Source organism: Phragmites australis, chromosome 10, assembly GCF_958298935.1.
Source record: "Phragmites australis chromosome 10, lpPhrAust1.1, whole genome shotgun sequence".
Taxonomy (NCBI): Eukaryota; Viridiplantae; Streptophyta; class Magnoliopsida; order Poales; family Poaceae; genus Phragmites; species Phragmites australis.
The window spans coordinates 14,716,985-14,739,637 of record NC_084930.1 but is presented as its reverse complement, the minus strand read 5'-3'; the positions used below and the strand labels follow the sequence as shown (position 1 = coordinate 14,739,637).

The 22,653-nt window shown below is 42.9% G+C and overlaps 2 protein-coding genes across 2 annotated transcripts; both read left to right on the top strand.

The window, feature by feature from the left end:
* Positions 1–2,576: 2,576 nt before the first annotated feature.
* LOC133883666 (uncharacterized) lies at positions 2,577–6,593 on the top strand. Its single transcript, XM_062323036.1, has 4 exons — positions 2,577–2,821; positions 2,938–2,985; positions 4,667–4,821; positions 6,325–6,593. Exons 1-4 carry the CDS (start codon positions 2,749–2,751, stop codon positions 6,340–6,342), a joined length of 294 nt encoding a protein of 97 aa, XP_062179020.1. The 5' UTR covers positions 2,577–2,748; the 3' UTR covers positions 6,343–6,593.
* Positions 6,594–7,279: 686 nt separating this feature from the next.
* Positions 7,280–20,702, top strand: LOC133883665 (uncharacterized). The gene is made up of 6 exons (XM_062323035.1): positions 7,280–7,619; positions 8,338–8,422; positions 8,511–8,645; positions 9,941–9,978; positions 10,082–10,148; positions 20,216–20,702. The coding sequence occupies exons 1-6, from the start codon at positions 7,501–7,503 to the stop codon at positions 20,579–20,581; spliced, it is 810 nt and encodes a 269-aa protein (XP_062179019.1). The 5' UTR covers positions 7,280–7,500; the 3' UTR covers positions 20,582–20,702.
* The last annotated feature ends 1,951 nt before the right edge of the window (positions 20,703–22,653 follow it).

Sequence of the window (22,653 nt, the reverse complement as noted above, 5' to 3'; positions counted from 1 at the left end):
TAGCAATTTAGAGATGTATACTCTCAGCTGAAAAAGAAGAAAATGAATAACCTGTCTTTGGCTCCACGAAGCAGAGATGTGGCTCAGACGCCTCCTCCGGTGGCGTTGGCGAAGAAGGAGACTAGAGAGTTGACGCCGTCGCCCGTGGCCTAGTCAGGCTCGCCGTTCAGGAAGAAGGTGGAGGCGGTGAAAGTGCCTAGAGGGGGGGGGGGTGAATAGGCTTTTCTGAAAATTAAAACTAAAACAGCGGATTAAATCTGCCGGATACTCCGGTGAAGGTCGGATACTCCGGTATGGTCCGGAGTATCTGGTCTAGTCCGGAGTCTTTGGTCTATACAGGAATTTTAGAACAACTACGAATTAAAGCTAATAGCTAGAATCTAAGGTTGAAGCTAGGTCTACTGGATATCACAGAGCTAGAATAACACTTAACACTAGCAAGATGATCACTAGAGCAATTTGTATGACAAATCACAAAACTCACACAATAAAGCAAATTACACAAATACGAACACGAGAGATTATCCCGGAGTTCGGCCACCTCACAAAGAAGTGCCTACGTCTCCGTTGAGGAGCTCACAAAGGGCCGGGTCTTTTCCAATCCTATCCTCTTCTAGCGACCACCAAGATCAAGCTAGAAATTCTTACTCAATTCGAAGATGTCTACAAACTTCCCGTGGCACTTCACAAGTTTGGGTGCTCTACAGGCGACGCCTTGCCGTCTAGAAGCACAAAGCTTCAAGAGAAATGATCGCAGCGAATGCTCGATGAAGAACTCAATGCTCAAGTGGCTTGAACCCTCTCCAAACACAAACTCTCTAAAAATTTGTAAACTTTGCACTAGAGGTGGTTGGAGGGTCTTTGAATGCTCTTAAAGTGCTCAAGAGGTCTAAAGTTCACCAGCAACAGCAAGCTCTAAATGCCATGGGGTGTGGGAGCATTTATAGCCCTCTCTCAAAAACTAGCCGTTACTGTTTTGTCAGAACTGACAGGAGTATCTGGCCCTAAATCCAAAAACAGCGTCAGAACGGTCACATAACGTGTCAGAACTAGCCGTTACAGTTCTGTTAAATTACCGAAGTCTCCGGTGAACACCGGAGTCTCCGGTCCTGACAGGGCTTCCAAAAACATTAAGTCCGGAGACTAGCCGGACCCTCCGGCCTCTCCAGGTACCGGAGTATCCGGTGCACACCGGAGACTCCGGTCTCTCCTTTTTTTATCAAAAAGATTAAAAGCTAACCGAGAGTCTCTGCCGGAGTCTCCCTCGGAGACTCCGGTTAACACTAAATCACTTACCGGAGTGTCCGGTGAACACCGGAGACTCCGGTCCCCTTTTAATTAAAATAAACACCTAACCGAGAGGAGTCTCCCTCGGAGACTCCGGTCTGTTAACCCATAAATAAACGGAGTGTCCGATGAACACCGAAGAATCCGATCTTTTTCAAATAAAAATAAACCGTAACCGAGACTCTCTGCCGGAGCCTACCTCGGAGACTCCGGGCTAAATACTGAGTACCGGAGTATCCGGTGAATACCGGAGTATCCGGACTCAGTGAATTTTTTCAGAATAAACTCGGTGTCCGTGAGTGATTGTGTCTCTCAACTAGTTGGTTCTAAGGGATATTTTGAGCATTGAGACACTAACCAAGCAATCAAATGCAACCCTCTTAATAGAGCGGCTATCCTAGACTCAATTTCAAAAATAAAAGAATTTAAATCCTATTGAGTACTCTTCGTTGATTCTCCATTTGTTTCGACGGGCGTCAAACGTCACTTATCTTTACAACTAATGCTTAAACCTGTTCATAACTTAGATAAGCATGTTAGTTCCTTAATCGTTTTGTCATCAATAAGCCAAAACCCACTTAGGGGGCCTAGATGCACTTTCAGGCGGCCGCTGAGGTGATGGCGAAGGTGGAGGCGGCGGCTGCAAGTTGAGTGGAGTGAGCTGAGGAGACGGAGAACGCTTTCCGACCTATATAGATGGGGCGTGTTTCCTCATGGAAACCGAGTGAATTGAGTCAAACATCTTCGTCAACTGGGCTTCAGTGGAGCGAGCTGGGAGACGGGGAATGCTTTCTGACCTATATAGATGGGGCGTGTTTCCCTGTGAAAACCAAGTGGATCGGGTCAGACATCCCCGTCAACTGGGCTTCCAAACACGTGTGCTTGTTGGCCCATAGTTAATTTCTATGTGGGTTTTCTCCTTAGGGAAAAGGTTGAGAATCTGGCAGGGGTTGGCTTCCCAAACAAGGTCTTAGACCATGGTCAAGGGTTTTTTTAAGACGAAAATACTGTCGTGAAGGAATTTTTGTTTCCTTCAGCGCTCCAACAATTTTTCTTCACGGTTCCTGTCACGAAGAGATTTCTAAGATCATTCCTTTCAGGACGAGATTATTTTTTCTTTCTCTTTGTGATTCTCTTTGAAGAGAAGCTGTTAAACAGAATAGGAATGAGACAAAGAATCAGAAAGGAAACAGAATGAAAGGAATATGGTTGGAGATGCTATTAGGGAAAATGAAATTGTCCGTCCGCTTTCCCACATGCAAAAGCGTCTTTTGGTCCAAGAAAACCATATCGAACCCTCCACCGTCGAGTGTGTCACGTCTCACCCCTCTCTCTTCGACCCGACGCCGCGCGTCCCCTTTCTCCAGCTCTTCCTCTCGTCGGCGGTAAGGAATTTTTCTCCAATCCAGCGAGGGAGAGGGAGAAGCTAGTAAATTCGGTTCCTCCAATCCGGACGGAGAGATGCCGCGAATCCCTCTGATCAAGTTTCCCAAGAGGAATCTCAAAGCCCCATCCTCATCCCCATCTGCGCCAGGTGCTCCCTTTTCTTACCCTAACCCTTCTTCTATTCCTTACGGTTCGCTGGTCTAGTTTGTGAGACGATTTCTCTCTAATTTTAACGATATTCTTTTTATCATTTTCTTGTTGCAGCAGCGTCACAACCCACAGATCAGCACGCGACCCTCATGTCCCGATTGGGTAAGCACTAGATCCTTGAACGCCGGCCAAGCAACGGCAACGTTAGTTTGAATTGGGCTAGATTCGGTTAGTGATTTGTGGGTGGGCACATGCTTATGTCTTTCTTTCCGCACCGATTGATTGATCTGTGTAATAGTTACATGGTTCCTTGGAATGTGATCATAATGCGGAAATGTGACCCTATTCTTGTTCACTGTTAGGGCCTTTAGGTAGATGGAATTGAGAATTTGGGATACGAGGTTGGGCTTGAGATGAAATTATGAAGGAGCTTAATGAAAATAGAAGGTTCTATGTGTTAGATTCATGCGGCTGCATTGTGTTTTGTTGGTAGTTCTGTAATTTTTGTTTGTTTGTCATAAGCTTGAGCTATGTCATTCAGATGTAGGGCTGCTGCTGGTCAGTTTATCTGTTTTTATATTTCGTTCGGCTCTAAAAAGAGGATACATTAGGTACAGTGGTTTTTTTTATCTACTACTGAGATATGATATTATCTGTGTGCCATGAATAAGCAGTAACATTAGTTATCCTCACACTTTTTTTGCAACTGATACTCATTTTAATTGGACCTTTGGCATGGATCTGCTGAAATTTGTGACAACATAATCAAACCTTTTGGTTTGCTATACAGGAATGGGTGTCTTCTCTGAAATGCATTTGCCATAATACCTTGCCATAACCAGTTATAGGCTTTTATCTCCAGTTATTGACTAAATGGATACTGTCTTAAAGTACTAAACATATTACAATGAAATTGTACCTAAACTTGCCATTATTTTGAGATATCAATCTTGTCTGATATTAGCAGTAACTAGCAGTTAGCTGGTTACTGCTGAGACTTTAACTTTTCATTCCCTGCTTAAGTTATTTTAGAGAATACTGGTTGCCTCGGAATGCCGATGCTACTTTGAAGTTACCAGTTATCAACTTATCACCCTCGGAATTGCACTGTTCCTTGAGCACACCAAAGTCCAACGTTGTCCCTGTCAATTTCATTATCCAAAGTAAGGTCTTCTTTAGGGCCTGTTTGGATAAGGGGGACTTCTATTAAAAATTTTAACATTTATTTCAAATTTGAAATAAGTCCAAAATTTCTGGAGTGATCATCCTAATCAGTCAACCCAAATTTGCCCTGGTGACACCCAAGTTTGCTGCATTTCCTTGACACAGCCTCCTCTTGGGTTTGCATCTCATTTTTTTAAAATCTCGTGTTTGCCTTTCTTGAGATCTCGTGGATCCACTTGTTGGCTGGCTTAGTTACCCGTGCTTCTTTACTGTGTATGCTTCTATGTGACCTACTGCTGTTAAATATGGATGTTTTGGACAGCTTTCAAATGTCTTTTGGATAACCATGCACTTGGCCATGAAATATATAGCTGTTGCAACAAATGACCTACTTTCACAAGCGATTTTGGTATTCTAATGCATTATTATACCGTTTGTTTTTCTGTCAAAGAAACACCCTTCATATTAGTAGATAAAATGACTATCTTTGTCCATTGAAAAAGTTCTATATTACTCTGTCCCTACTTATATTAGGAACTGGTGGGAGTAGTTGTTTTGGTAGGGGAGATGTACCTCTGAACTCTGATTTTTTGAATGAAAATGTTTTTACTATTAGTTGGTCATCTAATAATTTTATGATGGAAAAGTGTGTCCTTAAGAATTTAAGTTTCACTTTCAGGGGCTAAAGTAGAGGCACCACTTTCTGGAGAGATAAAAAATTACCGCTTCAGATCAGATGTGCCTTCCCCGCCTTCTCATACTGCTGTTGGAGGACCGGCTTCACTCCTTCCTAAGCGCAAACCCCTGACCGAGGAAGAGATTGAGGCTATTATGGTATGCTTTATGTTCACATATCCTAAAATTTATGTGGACATTCTATGTTTGTGCTTAACCTTTGGTGACTTGTACTCAATAAGCAATTGTCCAGTTGTGATCCAAGTAAATTATGCATGCAACTTGCAGGCTGATTATACCATTATTATTTAGCACACACACTTTTTTCAGGTATATTTTACAAGCCTAAAGATTATGGCAAAATGCATGTTAAACACCCTTGCAAAATCTTAATTTGTTCGGAATCAAAATAATCGCATATATTGCTGTCGTTTTTATGCCTAGATTTGCAGTTCTCTGAATTTACGGGCATGCACAGTTTAATGAATGCATATTTGATTACCCGGTTATTGAGCCTTTTATCATACTTGTTCGTATCTTCTAACCTTTTGGCAATATGTTATTTGGTGTATTTTGCACCTGTTAACAGTAATCTCTAGGCTAGTTACTCACAGATGTTTCAATGGACTGGAATATTGCTAAGTTTTCAGCTTCATTCCATTAAGATATGCACCTTGCTAATCATTTTGCATATTAAAGACTAAGGGCCACAGAAGTTGTTGGGTGCATTTGCCCCCATCATAAGATAATGAGTTTATGCTTTATGGCATTTAAAATTTTCTCCAGATCTGTAAAACTATTGATACAGCTGAATGAACATAATCTGAAAATACAATGTTATAACTGCTTGTTGTGTACTCTTTTCCAAGACACTGGTTTGCTGCTGCTCCATCCAGGTTCAGGCTGCTAACTAATTCATAATCCACCAGATACAGTTGCTAAAACTTGAACCACGCTTTCATTATCACTTCAAGGACTTTCCCCTTAGATCAGGGTTTATCTTGCTTTCCTTCTACAGACCTGGTTTTTTTATCACCTAGGTAAACATCCTTCCACATTTGGCTTTGGATTTGTGTATTTAGAAATATACCCCTACCTTATTATGTGCGTCCAGATTACAATTTTAAATGAACAGTAGATTGCGTGGTAGGACGTCCACCTGGAAGGAAAGATGCTTTCCCTTCCATCTACCTACCGCTGTAGTGCATGTTCACCCTATTAGCCTGATTTAGGGGCGGGAATGAGTCCAGTACGAATTGAATGGTGGTAATTGCTCAAACCGCATTTATATTATTATTCTTTAATTGAATATGGATTCTAATATACGACTGCGAATTAAACGTTATAACGGAAAAAAAAAGTTATGGATTGACTATCTACTCAATTCACTTGGGTGTATATTATCATATCTTCATACAACTTATCGAGATATCAATAGCATTTTATTCTCACGCATGACACGCTTAACTATTCTAATTTATTTATTTCACCTTAAGAAACATGCATTCATATGAATTTAAATCATATCCAACTAGTTAGGCACACTGCAATAGAATATGCACATTGCTTTGTTGAACTCAAATACGAATATGAATTTCTGATAAACTAACAAATTTATGAATTCTTTGATACTCTAACATTAGAATGCTTATTTCCGTGCAGCTAGGTGGTTCCATCTGATATTGCTTCCCATGGAGTGGAACTTGTAGGAGCGTCAATAAGATCATATACCAGAATTTCTTATGTTTGATCTTTGAAGGGTTGTTATTAGAGCCATGTCAATGTGGAACTCAGTTGTTTCAGACTGTTTTGGAAGTCGGCTGCCATGTCAAATATTCTCCACATGTGGCTGACTAAATTGTGAACTTTGAACATGCAATCCTTGAGTTCCATGCGGGAAAAAAATGTGGATCATGGGACCATTTCATGCATCTCCAGTTCTTTTCCCGTGCATGTTTTGAATTCGTGCCCCTCCATAAGATGTGCATGCTTTTTAAGCATTCTTTTCTCGTGCACGTTTTGAGTACTTGCCAATAAGGCCATACGATTTGTATGCTTCTCAATAATTTGGTGCTGCTGGTGACCCCGTACTGCAGTTTGTGTTATCTGAACTTTCTGATGGAACCGTTAATATCAGTTATTCTGAAAAGTGTCAAGAAATGTGTGCTCGTGCGTGCTGTATTGCTGTTGCTGGCTTGCACGAATCGACCTCTATGATTCATTTTTGGCACGGCAAGCTAGCAGGACAGACGAGATACGCAGACTGTTTGTTTCTGATGTTGGCTTTTGTACTTTGTTTACCTAGCCCGCGTTAAAAAAAATAACTTAAAGTTATAAGCGAATTTGATTTGACTTTTCTCCGTCTGCTTCATGCTGGCTCTCACTGCTGTGCACTAAATATTTGCTCAATCAAAACACTGAAAAATTTGTCTTCCCACGTTTTTTTTCTTCTCTTTTGGTTGCTGTGAGGTTCGAAAATTACTCGAGGTGTCAAGTGTATTGTGTGCTATCGTTTTATTCTAAATGTAGTGCTCCTTGATTGTTTTACCCAAACTTTGTTAGAATCCATGTAGTGGCTGCGAAATAGTATAAATCCTTAGGTAGAAATTAAAATTGTATTCGGAAGGCCGAGGGGAATGGAACTCGGCAGGGCTGTTGCCGCTCGCTCTGCCTGCCTCAGCAGCTCCCTTGTGATTCCAAATCCTCGGCTTCTCCCGAGAAGCTGCAGCAAACCGTGACGATTCTCATTTGGTCCGGCTCGCGAGGGACCTGGGTGTGTGTGGTGTGGCTCCGCACCGCAGGCAGGCCAGCCCGCCACGCCGACCCGACCCGACGGCCATGGCCCAACCTCCCTTCTCCTCTCCCTCCTGGTCCCCTCGCCGACCGCATCCGTCCACCTCCTCCACTCTGCTGGCTTCCCCCCTGCCCTTTTCCTCGTCTTGGTCCCCTACTCCCAGGTAGGGATGAAAACGAACGGGAACGGTCGGGAAAACCCCCTAACCGTTTTCATTTTCACATTTTCTCTCGAAAACGGAATCGAAAACGGGAAAGCCGGAAACGGGTACGAACTCGGGAATGCCGGGATATCAAAAACGAACCAATCCGAACATAAATATACGGGTATCAGTCAGGAACCGATAATTTAAAATGAGAACACTGATCCGTAGAATAATGATTTCAAGCATCGGCGCGACACATAATTAATTCACACCAACAAAAGTAATTTATATCATACACAGATAAACCACATAATGACATAAGTATCAACTAAAAAACAACTATCATGTTGTAACTCGAGTACTCGGCATAACATACAATCATACAAAGACTAGAATTGTAGGTGGTGCAAGAGCTTGAACAACATCGGTAGGTCAGTAGCCGACTGAGACTGGACCATTGGGATTTGGTTGAACTTTGGGATGGAGGTTATGTTTGGACTGACCGATCGGGCTTGGTATGTGGGCTACATTGTGATTTGTGAAGTTTGATCTCAATTAGAAAAACGGGAAATTCTAGATTAAAAACGGGAAATCCGAAAACGGTCGGAAAAACCCCATAACCGTTTTCATTTTCACATTTTCTTTCGAAAACGGAATCGAAAACGGACAAGAAAATATAGAAAACGGATCGGAACGGAACGGGATTTATCCCGTCCGTTTTCATCCCTACTCCCAGGCACGCAGCGCGCCGCTGGGCCGTCGCGGCCGCCTCCTCCCTCCACCTCGGCCTGCCGGAGATCGCCGAGCTCGCGCACAACGAGGTTTGTGGCCTAGTGGCTGGTTTATTTACTTTTTTTTTCAGTTCTTTCCTTCTCTGTGTTGACCGTTTCTTGGTTGGTTTGTCGGAAGGTTTTGATTGCGGCGACGGTGGCCAGCGCGATCGGGCAGCTGTCCAAGCCCTTCACTTCGGCCAAGAACGGGGGCGTCCGCCTTGACCTCAGGACGGCATTCCGGTCCGGAGGGATGCCCTCCACCCACACCGCGGTAAGATGATCATCCCCTCACCAATTTCTGCGTTACTCGGTGCCTTTTGGGTAGCTCCAGGACGGACCTGTTTGGGACTGTGGTGCTACGTTGTGCTGTGGATAAACCAGTTGCTAGGGAGTTGTTTGTCATGTCTAGTAAATTAGAATCCCTTGTTTTTCCTCGCGATGAACATTTAACAAATGGACATGTTTTTGAGCAATTAGAATCGTTCCATCAACATTTCTCTCTGCTCCTGAGCTCACAGGCCTTTGCTCAATTTACTGATTTAAGGAATTTCTTGAACCAGCTGACTCTGTCAGACAACAATAATTTTTGGATTATATATGGGGCAATGGTATATATATACTTCTGCACGATTTTACCAAGTGCTCATTGGGCATTCTCCTGTTCATCCAGCCTTTAAATGGCTTTGGTCTTCATGCTGTCAACCCAAACATAAAGTCTTTTTTTGGCTTCTTATGAAAGATAGACTCAACACCAGAGGCTTACTCCGAAGAAAAGGAATGAATATTGAATCTTTCACCTGTGAGCTCTGCGTTCTTCAAAAGGAAGAAACTCTTATCCATCTTTTCTGCACTGCAATTTTGCCCCTTCCTTCTGGCGCTCTATTGGTCTTTTCTACAACAGAAGGCTCCAGCCTTTGCAAGCCATTTTTGCACTTCAAAAGGAGATTGGCTCTTCCCTTCTCTATGGAGATTACCATTTTGCTATCCTGGTGTATTTGGAAAGAGAGGAATGATTGGATGTTCAATAATAAAGACCCAAGTGTGCAACATTGCAAGGATAACTTTGTTCAAGAATTTGGCATGGTTATCCATAGAGCAAAAGAAAAAAAATAAACAAAAAACGTCTATATGGCTAGCAACTATTGTTGTAATCTCTGATTTTGTTGTCTTTGTTTTCCCTTCTGTACAGACTTCCAAATATTTTAATTTATTTTACAGTAGAGGCTCACCCCTCCTGTTTCATAAAAAAAAAAAACAGCGAATCCCAAATGACAATTTTGCATGGTCCTGTCATAGTTAGTAAGCAACAGTAACAGTCAGGAAGGGCATACTGAAAACATGCTTGAAACTGTTACTATTCCTTTTAGAGCCTGTTAGAAATACATGAATTTCACAGAAAACTATACAATTCTGCTGGGATCGGGAATAAATTGCCGCATTCTGAGTGGATCCTTATTGTAATGTAATTCTGTTCAATCTTACCCTTTTGAGCTCAATTTGTTAACTCATATAACATTGACACTTCAAATGGTTCTAAGTTCTAACTATCCTTTTCCTATTTTGTAGAGTGTTGTGGCTGTGGCTACTTCGCTTGGGCTAGAAAGGTTAGCTTCTTGAAGATTTGTGGTTCAGAGCTTACATTTTCCTGCTTGTTTTAGCCCTAGGTTGCATGTTTTTGTTTTTCTTAATTATTGGTTTAGTGTGCAGGGGGTTTGCAGACTCCATATTCGGGATGTCAGTGGTGTTTGCAGCGATTGTAATGTATGATGCTCAGGTATGGTGAATATTTTACGGCTCTTTAAGGTTTCTACTTTCTACTATTTTTTCTGAACAGTCCTGTCTTTTAATCCAATGGACCAGAGTGATTAGGATTTTTATGCTCCTGAACCGATTGCAAGTGAGTGCCGCTATCTGAAAGAAAAAAATTGTAACTATGCCTAAAAGAATTTGTGATTGCAAATTAGTCTTGTCTGCTTTCACACACAGTCTGTCTTCTCAGAAGCCGCACCCTTGCACGTTCCAAACTCCTCATCCCTCGCTTATCTCCCTGATCCCATGTTCCATTAGTTCTATTACTGGTCGGATCATACAGTTCGACACTCTGTGCTTTGTTTGTTGGTTCAATCTTTCTTGCAGTTCTTGTATTTTTGTCCCTTTCAGATTGAGTCTGAAGCTTAAGATGAAATCAAGATAGTTCAATACTGATTGAGTAATGATTTTCAAGATAGATTGGGCACAACTGTATAACTAGGATCTCTCAATATTAGACAGTCTCAGTCCCAGCGCCAGCAAATTGTTTCGGCAACCACTTTGATTGCTAAGAGCTGTTGGTTAGAGTTTATGCAGGTTAAAATATAAATATCCCAGGGTAGTCAGCGAAGCCATTGTTTTTGGATGGTCACCGGTCATGCAGCGTAAATACATTGCGATCACCTTATCTGCTGCCTCAGATTGACCATCGCTTTGCAGAACGCTGAACTCATGTTCAGCCGACTCCCCATCAAACGGAACAGCTCCTTCCATAGATTGCTTGTAAAAACTAGGTCACGGTCGCTGACTATTGACTCTGGCAAGCCATGGAGCCGAACTACCTCGTCAAAGAATGCTCGGGCCACTGAGCTTACAATGAAGTTAGCGAAGTTTGAAAGACGATCCACCACCATGACGATTATTGTCTTGTTGTTGACCCGAGGAAGACCTTCAATAAAGTCAATGGCAATGTTGCTCCAAACTTGTGAAAATATTGGAAGTGGTTCCAATAGCCCTGCTGGGTGCAAGTGATTTGTCTAATTACGTTGACAAACAGCGCAGTCTGGAACAAAATCTTGGACCAAAGTTTTGTCATTAGGGACCTGAAAATCCACCCGAAGCTGCTGCAATGTTCGCTGAACTCCCTTGTGTCCTGTATTGTGCGCCTGGGCAATGAGCTGTGACACTGTGGAGAAGGAGGCTGGAATGAAAACGCGACGTTTGACCATGATCAGACCATCATGTTATCTGTCTTCAGCCGCTGCAAATTTGCATATGTCTCTATTTCCTAGCGAATTGTATTGAATATATCAAACACAGGTGCTGATAGGGCGAAGGTTGGCATGCTTTCCATCCCGACGTGATAGGGCGTTGGCCACAATATTGGCATGTCCCGATTTGTACTCCACTTCAAAGTTAAACCCCATCAACTTGCTTATCCATCTATGTTGTGGGATGGTTGACAGGCATTGGTCCAGGAGGAATTTTAGACTGTAATGGTCTGTCTTGTCTAGAAACCGACTCCCCCATAGATATGGCTGCAAATGTTTTACAGCCTGAGCGAATCCAATAAGTTCTCGTTCGTAGGCTGCCAACCTCACATGCTGAGGTGCCATTGCGTTACTGAAGAACGCCATTGGCCCGTGACCCTGGTGGAGCACGACGCCCATCTCATACCCAGAGGCGTCGCATTCGACTACAAATATGTGACAAAAATTGGGCAACTGAAGAACCGATGATGAGGAAAGCGTCTGTTTGAGCGACTCGAAGGCCCGAGCTGTTTCGTCCGTCCATGCAAAAGCTTCTTTCTTCAGTAGCCATGTTAATGGGGTGGCGAGGGAGCCATAGTTTGCGATGAAACGTCGGTAGTATCTAGTGAGACCGAGGAGCCCACGTACTGGACGCATTGTGCGAGGAACAGGCCAATTTGACACGCCTTGCACCTTTTGATGATCCATGGTGATATCTTAGATCGACACCACGTGTCCGAGGTACGACATGGATGACGCACCAAAAATGCACTTGGTTTTCTTGAGTAGAAGCTGATGTTGGCACAGTGTCTCCAACTCAATTCGCAGATGTCGTAAGTGATCCGCCCAAGAGGAGCTATAAATGAGAATGTCATGAAAAAGACAAGGACAAAGCGTCGTAAATACCATCCCAGAATGTTGTTCATGAGAGCTTGAAATGTCGCCGGGGCGTTTGTCAAACCAAATGGCATGACGAGGAATTCATAGTGGCTGTGGTGTGTTTGAAAAGTTGTGTTCTTAATGTCTGTCACATTCATGCGAACTTGATGGTAGCCAGAATGTAGGTCCAGCTTGGTGAAGTATATTGCGCCATGCAGTTCATCGAGAACTTCGACCACCGAAATTGGAAATTGATCCTCGATAGTTAAGGCATTGAGGGGCCCGATAGTTGACCTAAAAACGCCATGACCTGTCATGCTTCTTGACTAACAACACTTGAGAGGAAAATGCATATGTGCTCAGACAAATGATACCTTGGGTGAGCATTGCTGTGCATTGGCGCTCTAGCTCATCTTTTTGTAGCTGAGGTTAGTAGTAGGGCCAGACTGCTACAGGCTGTGCATCGTGTTCCAGGTGAATGCGGTGGTCATGGAGGCGTGCCAGAGGTAGCCCACTAGGTTCGCTAAACAGACCAGCAAACTCATCCAGATCGTTGAAGGAGGACATCGCGGTCTGGCACTGTATACAGGGAGGAGGCAGTAGGTCCCGACATGCCTTGCCATGTAACCATCCATCCCTTAACTTGCAGGAATGGTGTGGCGCTCAAAGTCCCAAAGTATTGGCCCGAGGGTACGGAGCCATTGGGTGCCCAAAATAATATCATAGCTGCCCACTGGTACTGCATAGTAATCTAACGTGAATTGCTCCTGTCTGACCAGGACCTTCAATCTGTGACAAGGTCCGGAACTAATAAGATGATTGCCGTTTGCTACGGTCACACGAAGGCCGGACTGTACTTGTTGCAATTTGAGGCCGAGTTTGCTAGCCACATCTTCCCGAATGAAATTGTGAGAAGACCCGGAATCAATTAATGCTTGGAGGTCAATGTCGTCCACCTGTACGTAGAGTCGCATCGTGTTAGCCTGTTGGACCTCGGCCACTTCATACAAGGATATGTGCGGGTCGTCGACACTTCCTTCCTCGGTGCCCCAATCGTAATCGCCGTCTGAGTGTGGTATGGTATGTGGGCGAGAGTTACTGTCTGAGTGTTGTCCTTGTGAGGCCATCCTTCTCTTGCAATCTTCACCGAGCATACGACGTTTGTCTTCCAATATTAGTGTCTTGTTTACCAAATGCTGAAAATTTGGGTAGTCATGGATGTTTAATTGAGCTTGCATTCCATAAACCAACCCATCCAAGAATCGCTCTTGCTTCTTCTCATCAGTGTCAGTTGTGGTGCATACCTTGAGAGTTGAGTGAACCTGTTGATATACTCATTCACTGACATAGACCCTTGCTTTAGGTTGTGGAACTCCTTTTTCATCATTGCGATAGTGTCTACCGACACGTGATGGCGAGGAAAAGCTTCCTTGAATTCTGTCCAAGTGACGGACTCGTGATCCTCATGGGCGTTGCAGAAAGCATCCCACCAGTAAGTGGCAGGACCGGTGAGCTGATGTGCAACATACAGAACCTTCTCACGATCATTGCATTGGGCGATCAGCAGTTTCTTCTCAATTGTCTTCAGCCAATCATCTGCAACAAGCGGCTTAGTGGTGTGAGAGAATGTGGGTGGCTTGGTCCTCATGAGTTCTCTCAACTTGGACCGGTTGTTGTAGTGGGGTTCTGGTGGTGGCTGAGTCTAAGTAGCCTGTTGCATGCTGGTTATTGTCTAGGTCATCCCTTGCAAGATTTGGGTTCCAATAACCATAAGTTACTCCATGGTCATCGAAGGTGGTGGTGGAGGCGGGGTTTCTACACAGTTGTCATTGCTTTCGAGGTTACTCCTGGTGTTGACCATCTGCCAGAGTACAGCATAGATAAGGGGAAAGCACAAGATTCTAAGAAGAGTTCTACGTTGTAAAGACTGATTTTTACTAAAAGAACTCTTATTATATTTATTATTCACTAGCATCAACCTTACTTCTAAGATGTGGATGCAAACAGGGTGCCTAAGGACGATCCTACAACTCACATCTGACACTCACAATAAGATTGATGAAAACCAACAACCCCAAGACGACCTAAGCGTCACTACTGATCGATCTCTATTATTCTAATAGGAGACTCCCTATTTGGTACGCATGGTGGGGTTGCAGTTTCTCCTTCTGAGTCACTGTCTGGGTACTCTGATCCTGATCTCGAGAGAGGTTCGGAGCGGCTCTCTTGCTTAGGGGCGAAACTGGTGTAGGAGTGAAATCATCAAGTTGTGTTGGAGTTTCATGTTGTCCTCTTTAGCTTCTTCCAACGATGGCAAACCGCCTTCAATTCTTTCATGATGCTCTCATAGAGTCGATTCAGGGCGACGATGAGTTGAACTTGGATTTGGAGCATGGTGTTCTCTTTATTGCAGTAGCATTGGACTCCAGTATCCAAGCTTGCATCGCTGCGAATGTGGACGTAGCAGTGCAACGAATCCTTGTTTGTTGCTCCATAGTCCAAGCACACGCGGTAGAGGGCTTTGTGTGCAGCATACCATATGCCTTCTTCAAAACTGGACCTCCTTGTCTCCGTGGTGTAGGTGCGTGCAACTTCGAATTCTTCCTTGTGTGCACAACGTCTATAAACGAAGACGGTGACGAACCATTCCAGGCTGTTGGCTTGCCTTGTCCCTTCGTACATCAGCTTCTTTTGGTATCACATGTCGGTAAGGCCTATAGCATCATTGGTAGATTTGAGCACAAGGGGGAGAGAATAAGTAAACCATACTAGAAGAGAGGAAGGTAACTATAGCTTTTATTGTTTCCAAAATTTCTCTTTTTAGGTTGACCGGGCTATCTAAGGCTGCGTTTTAGGTCGAGGCTGTGATACCACCTCTGTCGATACTGGTTTAAGAAACAAACCAATTTTATTTATGTGCTAAGCACAAGAATCAATTCTAACACATAGTGACTTCATTGATGATAACCATTGCAATATCCATACCTTAATCGAATAAATTGTCTTACACAAATGACCTTCAAGAGTCGAAGAACCAATTAAACTACAGCGGAACTAAACGAACTACGATAACTCTAATCTTTTACGACTCTTCCACCTGCATGATCGACGTAGAAAGCATCTTAGAACGATCAATCTTCAGCGTACTCCTTGATACCTTCTTCAACTGAGTGTTTGGTGATAGCAAGAGTGAGCACATGTCGCACTCAACAAGTTGTGAAGGAAATAATATGCATATGAAGGATTTGACAAGAATATGGCTAAATGGCTTTTTTGCATAAATAACATTTAAGTAAAAACATTCAAAAAATGATAATAATTAAGTGAATAACTGTAAACAACAAATCACCTCAAGATTCCATCCATCTTGATTTGACCAATATTTGATCACCTCAACCAAAGTTCCATCCACTAAGGTTAAACACCTTAACTATGATTCCTCCATCACAATTGACCAACTAACCAAAATATCAAGTTCTAATCTTGGTAGGTTTTCAAAGCCACTCGTAATTGTGAGCATGCCTTAATTTTCAATTTTACACTCTGCAGATGTTGTACACTTTACCTACAAGATATTTCTTCCCATTTATCGAGTATCCGTTGGCTGATGGAAAACTCTTACACACTTTCGAGATATGCGTTAGGAATCCACTGCAAAGTCGTTACAAAGTATCCACTAGTATGCATGTACCCGATAAGGTTTAACCATCGTGGGAATTACTCCACTCTAGAGGCCCCCTCTTGCGCCATGGGTTCAGAAATCACTTCCGCAGACATCGTGCCCACCCACATTTGCATGGTACACACAATACTAGCGAACCACTAATTAATAGGCCAGGTCCGTCCCATACCAGACTTGTGGTTGTACTGTAAACACAGAAAAGTCACCCCATGAACCGGTCCTTAGATTTGAACAAAACTACCACATTCTCATCCATACATCATGTATCGGTCTCATCATACCACATGCTCAAATCCCTATACCATATTGCTTCAAAAATTATTCTATTATATTTTATCATTGTTGCATAGGACCATTATCAAGTTCATTGAATAATTATCATGATTACCATCCCAAAGCAAACATCATCTACCCTTCCATAACCCAAAACCATAAATATAGCGACAAGAATGATAAGGGAAAACTAGTGTAAAGCCTAACTTTTGGGTTTCCCAACAAAATTATTAGCATGCATATTTGTAAAACAAAACGTTTAAAAACTGGGATAAATATGATCAAGAACACAACTTGCTTTCACTGAATTCGGTTGGGTCTTCGAAATCCTGATCTTGCAGATCTTCTAGTTCATCTGAAACATTGGCATTTACTCGCAACATACGCCGAAAAACAACAACATGTAAACACCAAGATCCAAAAGAACCAAATATCACACAACAAACATCATCATATACAAGATCACACTTTTTCGGACAATCCGATGAAAGAACGGGTCAAAACGGAGCTATGGTTAACAAGTTATGATTTTCTAAAGATTAAAACAAAGCTAAAAAGATTAACTACAAATGAAATTATGTTGTTGGGAATTCTCTAGAATTTTTCCAAAGCCATCTATGATTTTTTGGAATTTCTAACATTTATTTGAATTATAAAACTATTAAACCAAATTAAATAAACCTATAAAACAGTATTAAACATTATTAAAAATAAATTCCCTATTTAGAATTATTTTTCCACTGAAAATCTATTTATTGCGCAATATATACCAATTATGATGTCAGCAACACAATTAAAACAAATAAAAAGAAAAACAAACGCTGACATGGCAAGACACGTTGGGCAAATACACCTATGTTGATGCCACATCATCATGCTGATTGGGTAACCGGCTGACTACGATTATGAAGGCCACGTGGTGATATCGGATTGGTTCGCGAAGTCGTATGTTTTAGATCTAATCCTAGCCCTCAATTTTGGATTGGACGGCTCAGAATATTTGGCTCTCATCTAAACGGGTGGCACGATGGCGGAGATGGCTCCCGCGACGACGCACGATCGGATCCATGTCGGAACGGCACTCCGGTGGCCTAATCTCAACAGCGAGCGGCGGAACAGGTTCACATGCTCATAGACACTCGTTGAAGCTCAGGGAAGACTCTAGCTAGGTCGGTGACGACGCACTCCTCGGCTAGCGTCGTGGACGAAGCTCTGGTGATAAACAACGATCAAACTTTCTTAGGAAAGCTTCCTTGCGCTCCTGTGATGCTAGCGAACCCTTAGCCAGTGGCAATCGAGCTTTGGTGACCGAGATCGAAGGTGGCAGCTTTCTTCACTGGCGCAGCGGCGACAAGGCTACGCGGTGGCACTCGGGCTCTAAATCTGGTAGCTGATTTGGGATGCTCTAGGGGAGGGGTCTTGGGTGCTTTATATATCCAGAGGAGATAGAACTCATGGGCGGCTCGGACTCGATTTGAACAACGACGGCATCAACTTGGACTCGATATGAACTCGATCCCGTTAGAGATAAGGCGTCTTTCGGCCGTGATTCTTGCTTATCCGTAGCTAGCGAGCTTCTAGAAGACATCTTCCTTCGTATGCACGTCGGACTTGTCCTTTTCCCAGTGGCTGGCTTGGATACCCCACAGTGGCGCAACTCGGCAGCACGAGAGAGAGATGGGGAGAGGGAGCTGAAGGTTAAGGATGACCGGGCGGGCTGAACTAACGTGATGGCCTGGGCCAAAATAGAGAGAGAATAAGAGATGGGCTTCGACCTTTTTAATCTAAAAGCTTTTTTCTATTTCTTTTCTATTTCCTCTCACGTGTATGCACATGTATATATATACATACAACGTATATATACTATATTAACTCACAAAATCCATCAATCAATCAAGCAAACAATAAACACATACACACACTTAGGATTATTTAGTTTTGGAAAACTCTTTTATCCCCTTTGAAAAAGTTTTTAATTTTCTTGGTTTTGAGAATTTGAGCTATTACAGACACTGTTGCCGGTGCTCCTGATAGAGGCGAACTAGCTGTTGTTGTATGTGGTGCCGAACGGGAGACCAGGAGCGAGCGTGTGCCGCCAAAACGGGACAAACAAGTTGCCTTTTTCTCATAGGCGCATCAGACTCATTGCTTCTTCAAGATCATGTGGATCCTGCAGTTCGACATCCACCCTAAGGTCTTCCACAAGACCGGAGGTAAACAATTGCTTCTCCTGACGCTTGGTCATTGGATCAGCCCTGCTGAGTAGAGCTAAAAAATAGCTTTGGTAATCCTCCACTGACCCTGTCTGTCGCAAGTGCCGCAATTCGCCTAATGGATTACTGTGGATTGGTGGCCCAAAACGTGTGTTGCAAAGGGCCTTGAACTCCTCCCAAGGTGGTTCACCCCGGAGTGCTGTGCATTGTCGTCCATATGGTACGTGGCCAGCCATACCAGATGGAAATACCGGTGATGTGCATTGTCGTCCATATGGTACGTGGACAGCCATACCAGATGGAAGTACCTTGTTTGCTTCCTCCGTCTTCTCGCTGTGAAAAAATTGTTCGCATCTTGTGAGCCATGGCAGTGGGTCGTCCCTCCCATCATATCGTGGAAAATCCAGTTTGAAGAACCTTGGGACTACGCCCGTGCTATTGCCGCCTAATTCCAATTTGTATTCCTAAGGCTGGACGCCTACGGACTGCGGCACTGATTCGGCTCCCGATTCTGCATAACGCGGTCTGCTACTGTTCTATAGGATGCCGCACTGCCCAGCAAAGGAACAGTCGTTGGTGGTGTATCGTTCCTGGTGTGAGCTGGCTCGATAGCTAATGAGCCAGAGTGCCCCGGAATCTAAGTGTTGTCCACGACCTTGGGTTTCTCCAACACCATCACAGGATCCACAATTCCCATCATTGAATGGGATCCACAATTCCCATCATTGAACGTGCAAGGTTGTTCAGTGTGTTGTTGATGTCGCCAGGGCGCTGTTGATGGAGGTGAAGCCCTCCTGGAAGTCCTTGCGCAGAAGCTCTTCTTGCGCGATGAGAAGCGCCGTGAACTGCTCGTTCTCAGTGCTTATAGACTGATACTAAGTTGTCACGTCCATGGGGAAGTGACTGAATCGGGTACGTATGGGAAGTTGCTGGCCAGTCCTTGGTCGGTTTCTTGCCTGTGGCGAAGAGTTGACGCCTGCCAGTGTCAATAGCAGCAAGGAGACGAGATGCAGGAAGCAGGAGACGAGGAAATAGCTATTATATTGATTGATCTCAAAAAGGGTCCTCCCGCTCCATATTTATAGGAGCTAATCTCACCTATCTCTGATCTGATTCAGACTCATCTATCCTATTTCCAATCTGCATATTTATAGGAGCTAATCTCACCTATCTCTGATCTGATTCAGACTCATCTATCCTATTTCCAATCTGATTCAAACTCATCTATCCTATCTCCAATCTGATTCAAACTCATATCCTGGACTCAATCTTCCCTAAACCGAAACCTATGTTTAAGACTATCTAAACCAGCAATGATCAATCGGTTGCAGCTTGATCCTGTCCTGCTGATGCTCATTTTCCCTTCTTTCTGCGGTAGGTAACCCACACATAACACAAGCTGTGCCTTTGCATGTAGTATTACTTTCAGCCATGTATGCCTGGGCTTCTGCATTTTCATTCTTTTTATTTTCATTTTGTCCACACTAGTGCTTGGTTAATACCTTCCCTTCTGTTTGGTGATTATTATTTTTCGACAAATGGTGTGGGCCCTAAGTAAGTTATTTATTGATGTTAGCTTTACAAGGTAGATGGCTATAAAGTTTTTGTTTCATAATCTGTATCAGCAGTGCTTCTGAATATAGTCGATTTCGGCACAACTGGATGCGGGACAGTCCAAATAGTAGCATCCGTGTTGAATTGATCACCACAGATTGCAGATAGATTTCTGACCAAATGTTGTCTTTCATGCTAAATTTATTTCACTCACATGATATTATTTTAATGTTTTCACCAGGGAGTTAGAAGAGAGGTGGGCAACCATGCAAAGGTTTTGAACAAGTTTTTGGTCCTTAGGGAGAAGACGGCTCAAAATTCAGAGGTCGACATGGCTGTTGAGCTTGTTTCAGTTCGAGAGGAGGCGATTTCTTCGTCCCATTCAAATGCAAACCCCTCCTCAAGGCACAGCTCTAGGACCAAATCGCCAAGGTTAAACGCTCCCCGAAGCTCAGAACCTGAGGTAACAGAATTGACTGAGCTGGAGCAGGCTTACATAGTGGAGGGTTACCGGTTGAGTGAATCTGTAGGCCACACAGAGCTCCAGGTCACAGTCGGCGCCTTGCTAGGCTTTCTTGTAAGCATAGTCGTGTATGCGACACTGTGACAGCTTTATTTTTACACACTTAGTTACACATCTGCTAGATTGATTAATCAACTGTAACACAAGTGATTCATCGTTAGGACACGTCCAAGGGCTTCCCTTCGCGGGCAAGATTCCCGTCGTGAAAGGATTCTCGTTCCCTTCAGCGCTCCAATGGTTCCTTTCACAGCGGGATTCTCAGGGTCATTCCTTTCAGAACGGGATTATCTCTTTTTCTTTTTTTTTGCGATTTCTCTCGAAAGAAAGCTATTGAAGATGAAAGAAAATAAAAGGAATGGAAATGAGGAAAGGAATTAGAAAGGGAACGAAATGAAGGGAATATGATTGGAGATGATCTTACCACGATTAAGTCAGAAAGAAACACTTTTGCCTGTTTCACATTCCTTTTCATCAAATGTTATGACCTTAATTTGTGCCCCGCTTTTCTGACATTGATGTGTTCGAACACTGCAGCAGAGAGCAGCTAGCCCTGCTTCATTCACGCGTTTGCTGCCCAAGAAAGTAAAATAAAACCTGGCTGGTGGTACACACTACACAGGTTGACATATAATTTTTATCCTCTCCATGCACGCACGAAATTTGATGCGCGTGGTGAGAGAATTAACTAGTCATGAGATGGCATGCAGGAAGAACCGTAACGCATCTGGCGTTGCCTTCTTTCTGTAGAATAATTCATTCACAATTCGTTGGTCCCAGTAAACAAATAGTATGAAGCCTCTCAAGGAGGAAGAAGCCCAGAGAGGGGATCAGTAATAGACACATCTAAGGCTCACATTATGTTATGGAAAATACTGTATTAGCGAAGACTGTCTATTTCGGTCGTATAAAGGAAATGGCAAGTGCTCAAAGAAAACTGAAGTGGAAAAAAATTGCATTTTCCTATAGGTAGAGTACTGGAGTGGTTGACTGCTACTTGGTTAAGGTTCGAAAAAATTGCGGTAAATGACCGGTTCATTCGCACCCATTAAATCAGGAAATTTAATGGGCATTTGGTGAGTACCTGATTTTGGAATATGTAAAAATTCTACTAGTAAGGTAAAATGACGGGTTTAAAATTAAAAGAATTAAAGAAAGGTAACTTGCTAAACATGGCAATAGTTGTTTTAGTGGATCTCTGACTCATGGTCACATATGAGATAGGTATATGATGGTCACCGTCTTGTCACCATTTTCCTCTCCACCCTGGTGCTCTTTTCACATGCTGCCCGTTAACCTTCTGTATATCTCAAAGCACCATGAGATAAAATCTCAATTGCTGGTCTTTGTTGTTGCATCGCTTCTATTTGTCTTCAAAACCTCAACTTCAACTGAAGCCGTTTATCGGAGCCCACAACAAGCGAATTTTATCCAGTTGTTGCCTACAGCCTCTTTAGCCTCCATCTTGGAACATTGTAGGATCAAGAATGATGACTAGTGAGGTGAGTAGGCTCTTTAACAAAAAATTTCAAAATAAATGATATTCTCCTATTTTATCACCCAACACACCTCAAGAACAAAATACAACACAAAACATAACAGAAACACAAAGCTCAACCCGGAAGATCCGACTAGAACAAAACAAAAACTCAAAGAATTTAAAAACCAAACTTGAAGATGCAATCAAAGGTGGGTCTCATAGTTGGAATCAAATACTAGTTTTCACAGTAAATCAATCCGTAACTCATCCCCACACAAAGTTTGGAACTTGAGAAGAAAGATTAAAAATCAAAGATAAGGTCACCGGTTGAAGAAATTCTCCAAGTTGATGATCTAAAGGCAAGAGAGTTCAAGACCCATGAGTATATATTTATATGTTATTTTTATGCCTCTAGCAAAAAGAAGAATAACTTCACAAAGTGCTGAAAATTCAGCCCAAAAATCAAAACGAAAATCACAACGAAACGCCGAAAACTTGCAAACTTGTAAGGAAACTAATAGAGAAAAATTAGAAGGAGAATTCAAGCATATGCAAAAACATAAACTTCATTACTCAAAGAGATCAATCCTATTTTAGGCGGATTACAAAGATTTTTATTCAAAACTCTCCCCTAATACATAGACTAAACACTCAGCATTTCTCTCTTTTAAAACCCTAG

What these genes read in the sequence shown, in the direction of transcription:
- LOC133883666 (XM_062323036.1), top strand. Translation starts at nt 2,749, where the DNA reads ATGCCGCGAATCCCTCTGATCAAGTTTCCCAAGAGGAATCTCAAAGCC. An exon ending in CTCATCCCCATCTGCGCCAG is followed by an intron (nt 2,822 to 2,937) that starts GTGCTCCCTTTT and finishes TTCTTGTTGCAG; the next exon opens with CAGCGTCACAACCCACAGAT. An exon ending in GACCCTCATGTCCCGATTGG is followed by an intron (nt 2,986 to 4,666) that starts GTAAGCACTAGA and finishes TTTCACTTTCAG; the next exon opens with GGGCTAAAGTAGAGGCACCA.
- LOC133883665 (XM_062323035.1), top strand. Translation starts at nt 7,501, where the DNA reads ATGGCCCAACCTCCCTTCTCCTCTCCCTCCTGGTCCCCTCGCCGACCG. An exon ending in TCTTGGTCCCCTACTCCCAG is followed by an intron (nt 7,620 to 8,337) that starts GTAGGGATGAAA and finishes CCCTACTCCCAG; the next exon opens with GCACGCAGCGCGCCGCTGGG. An exon ending in CCGAGCTCGCGCACAACGAG is followed by an intron (nt 8,423 to 8,510) that starts GTTTGTGGCCTA and finishes GTTTGTCGGAAG; the next exon opens with GTTTTGATTGCGGCGACGGT.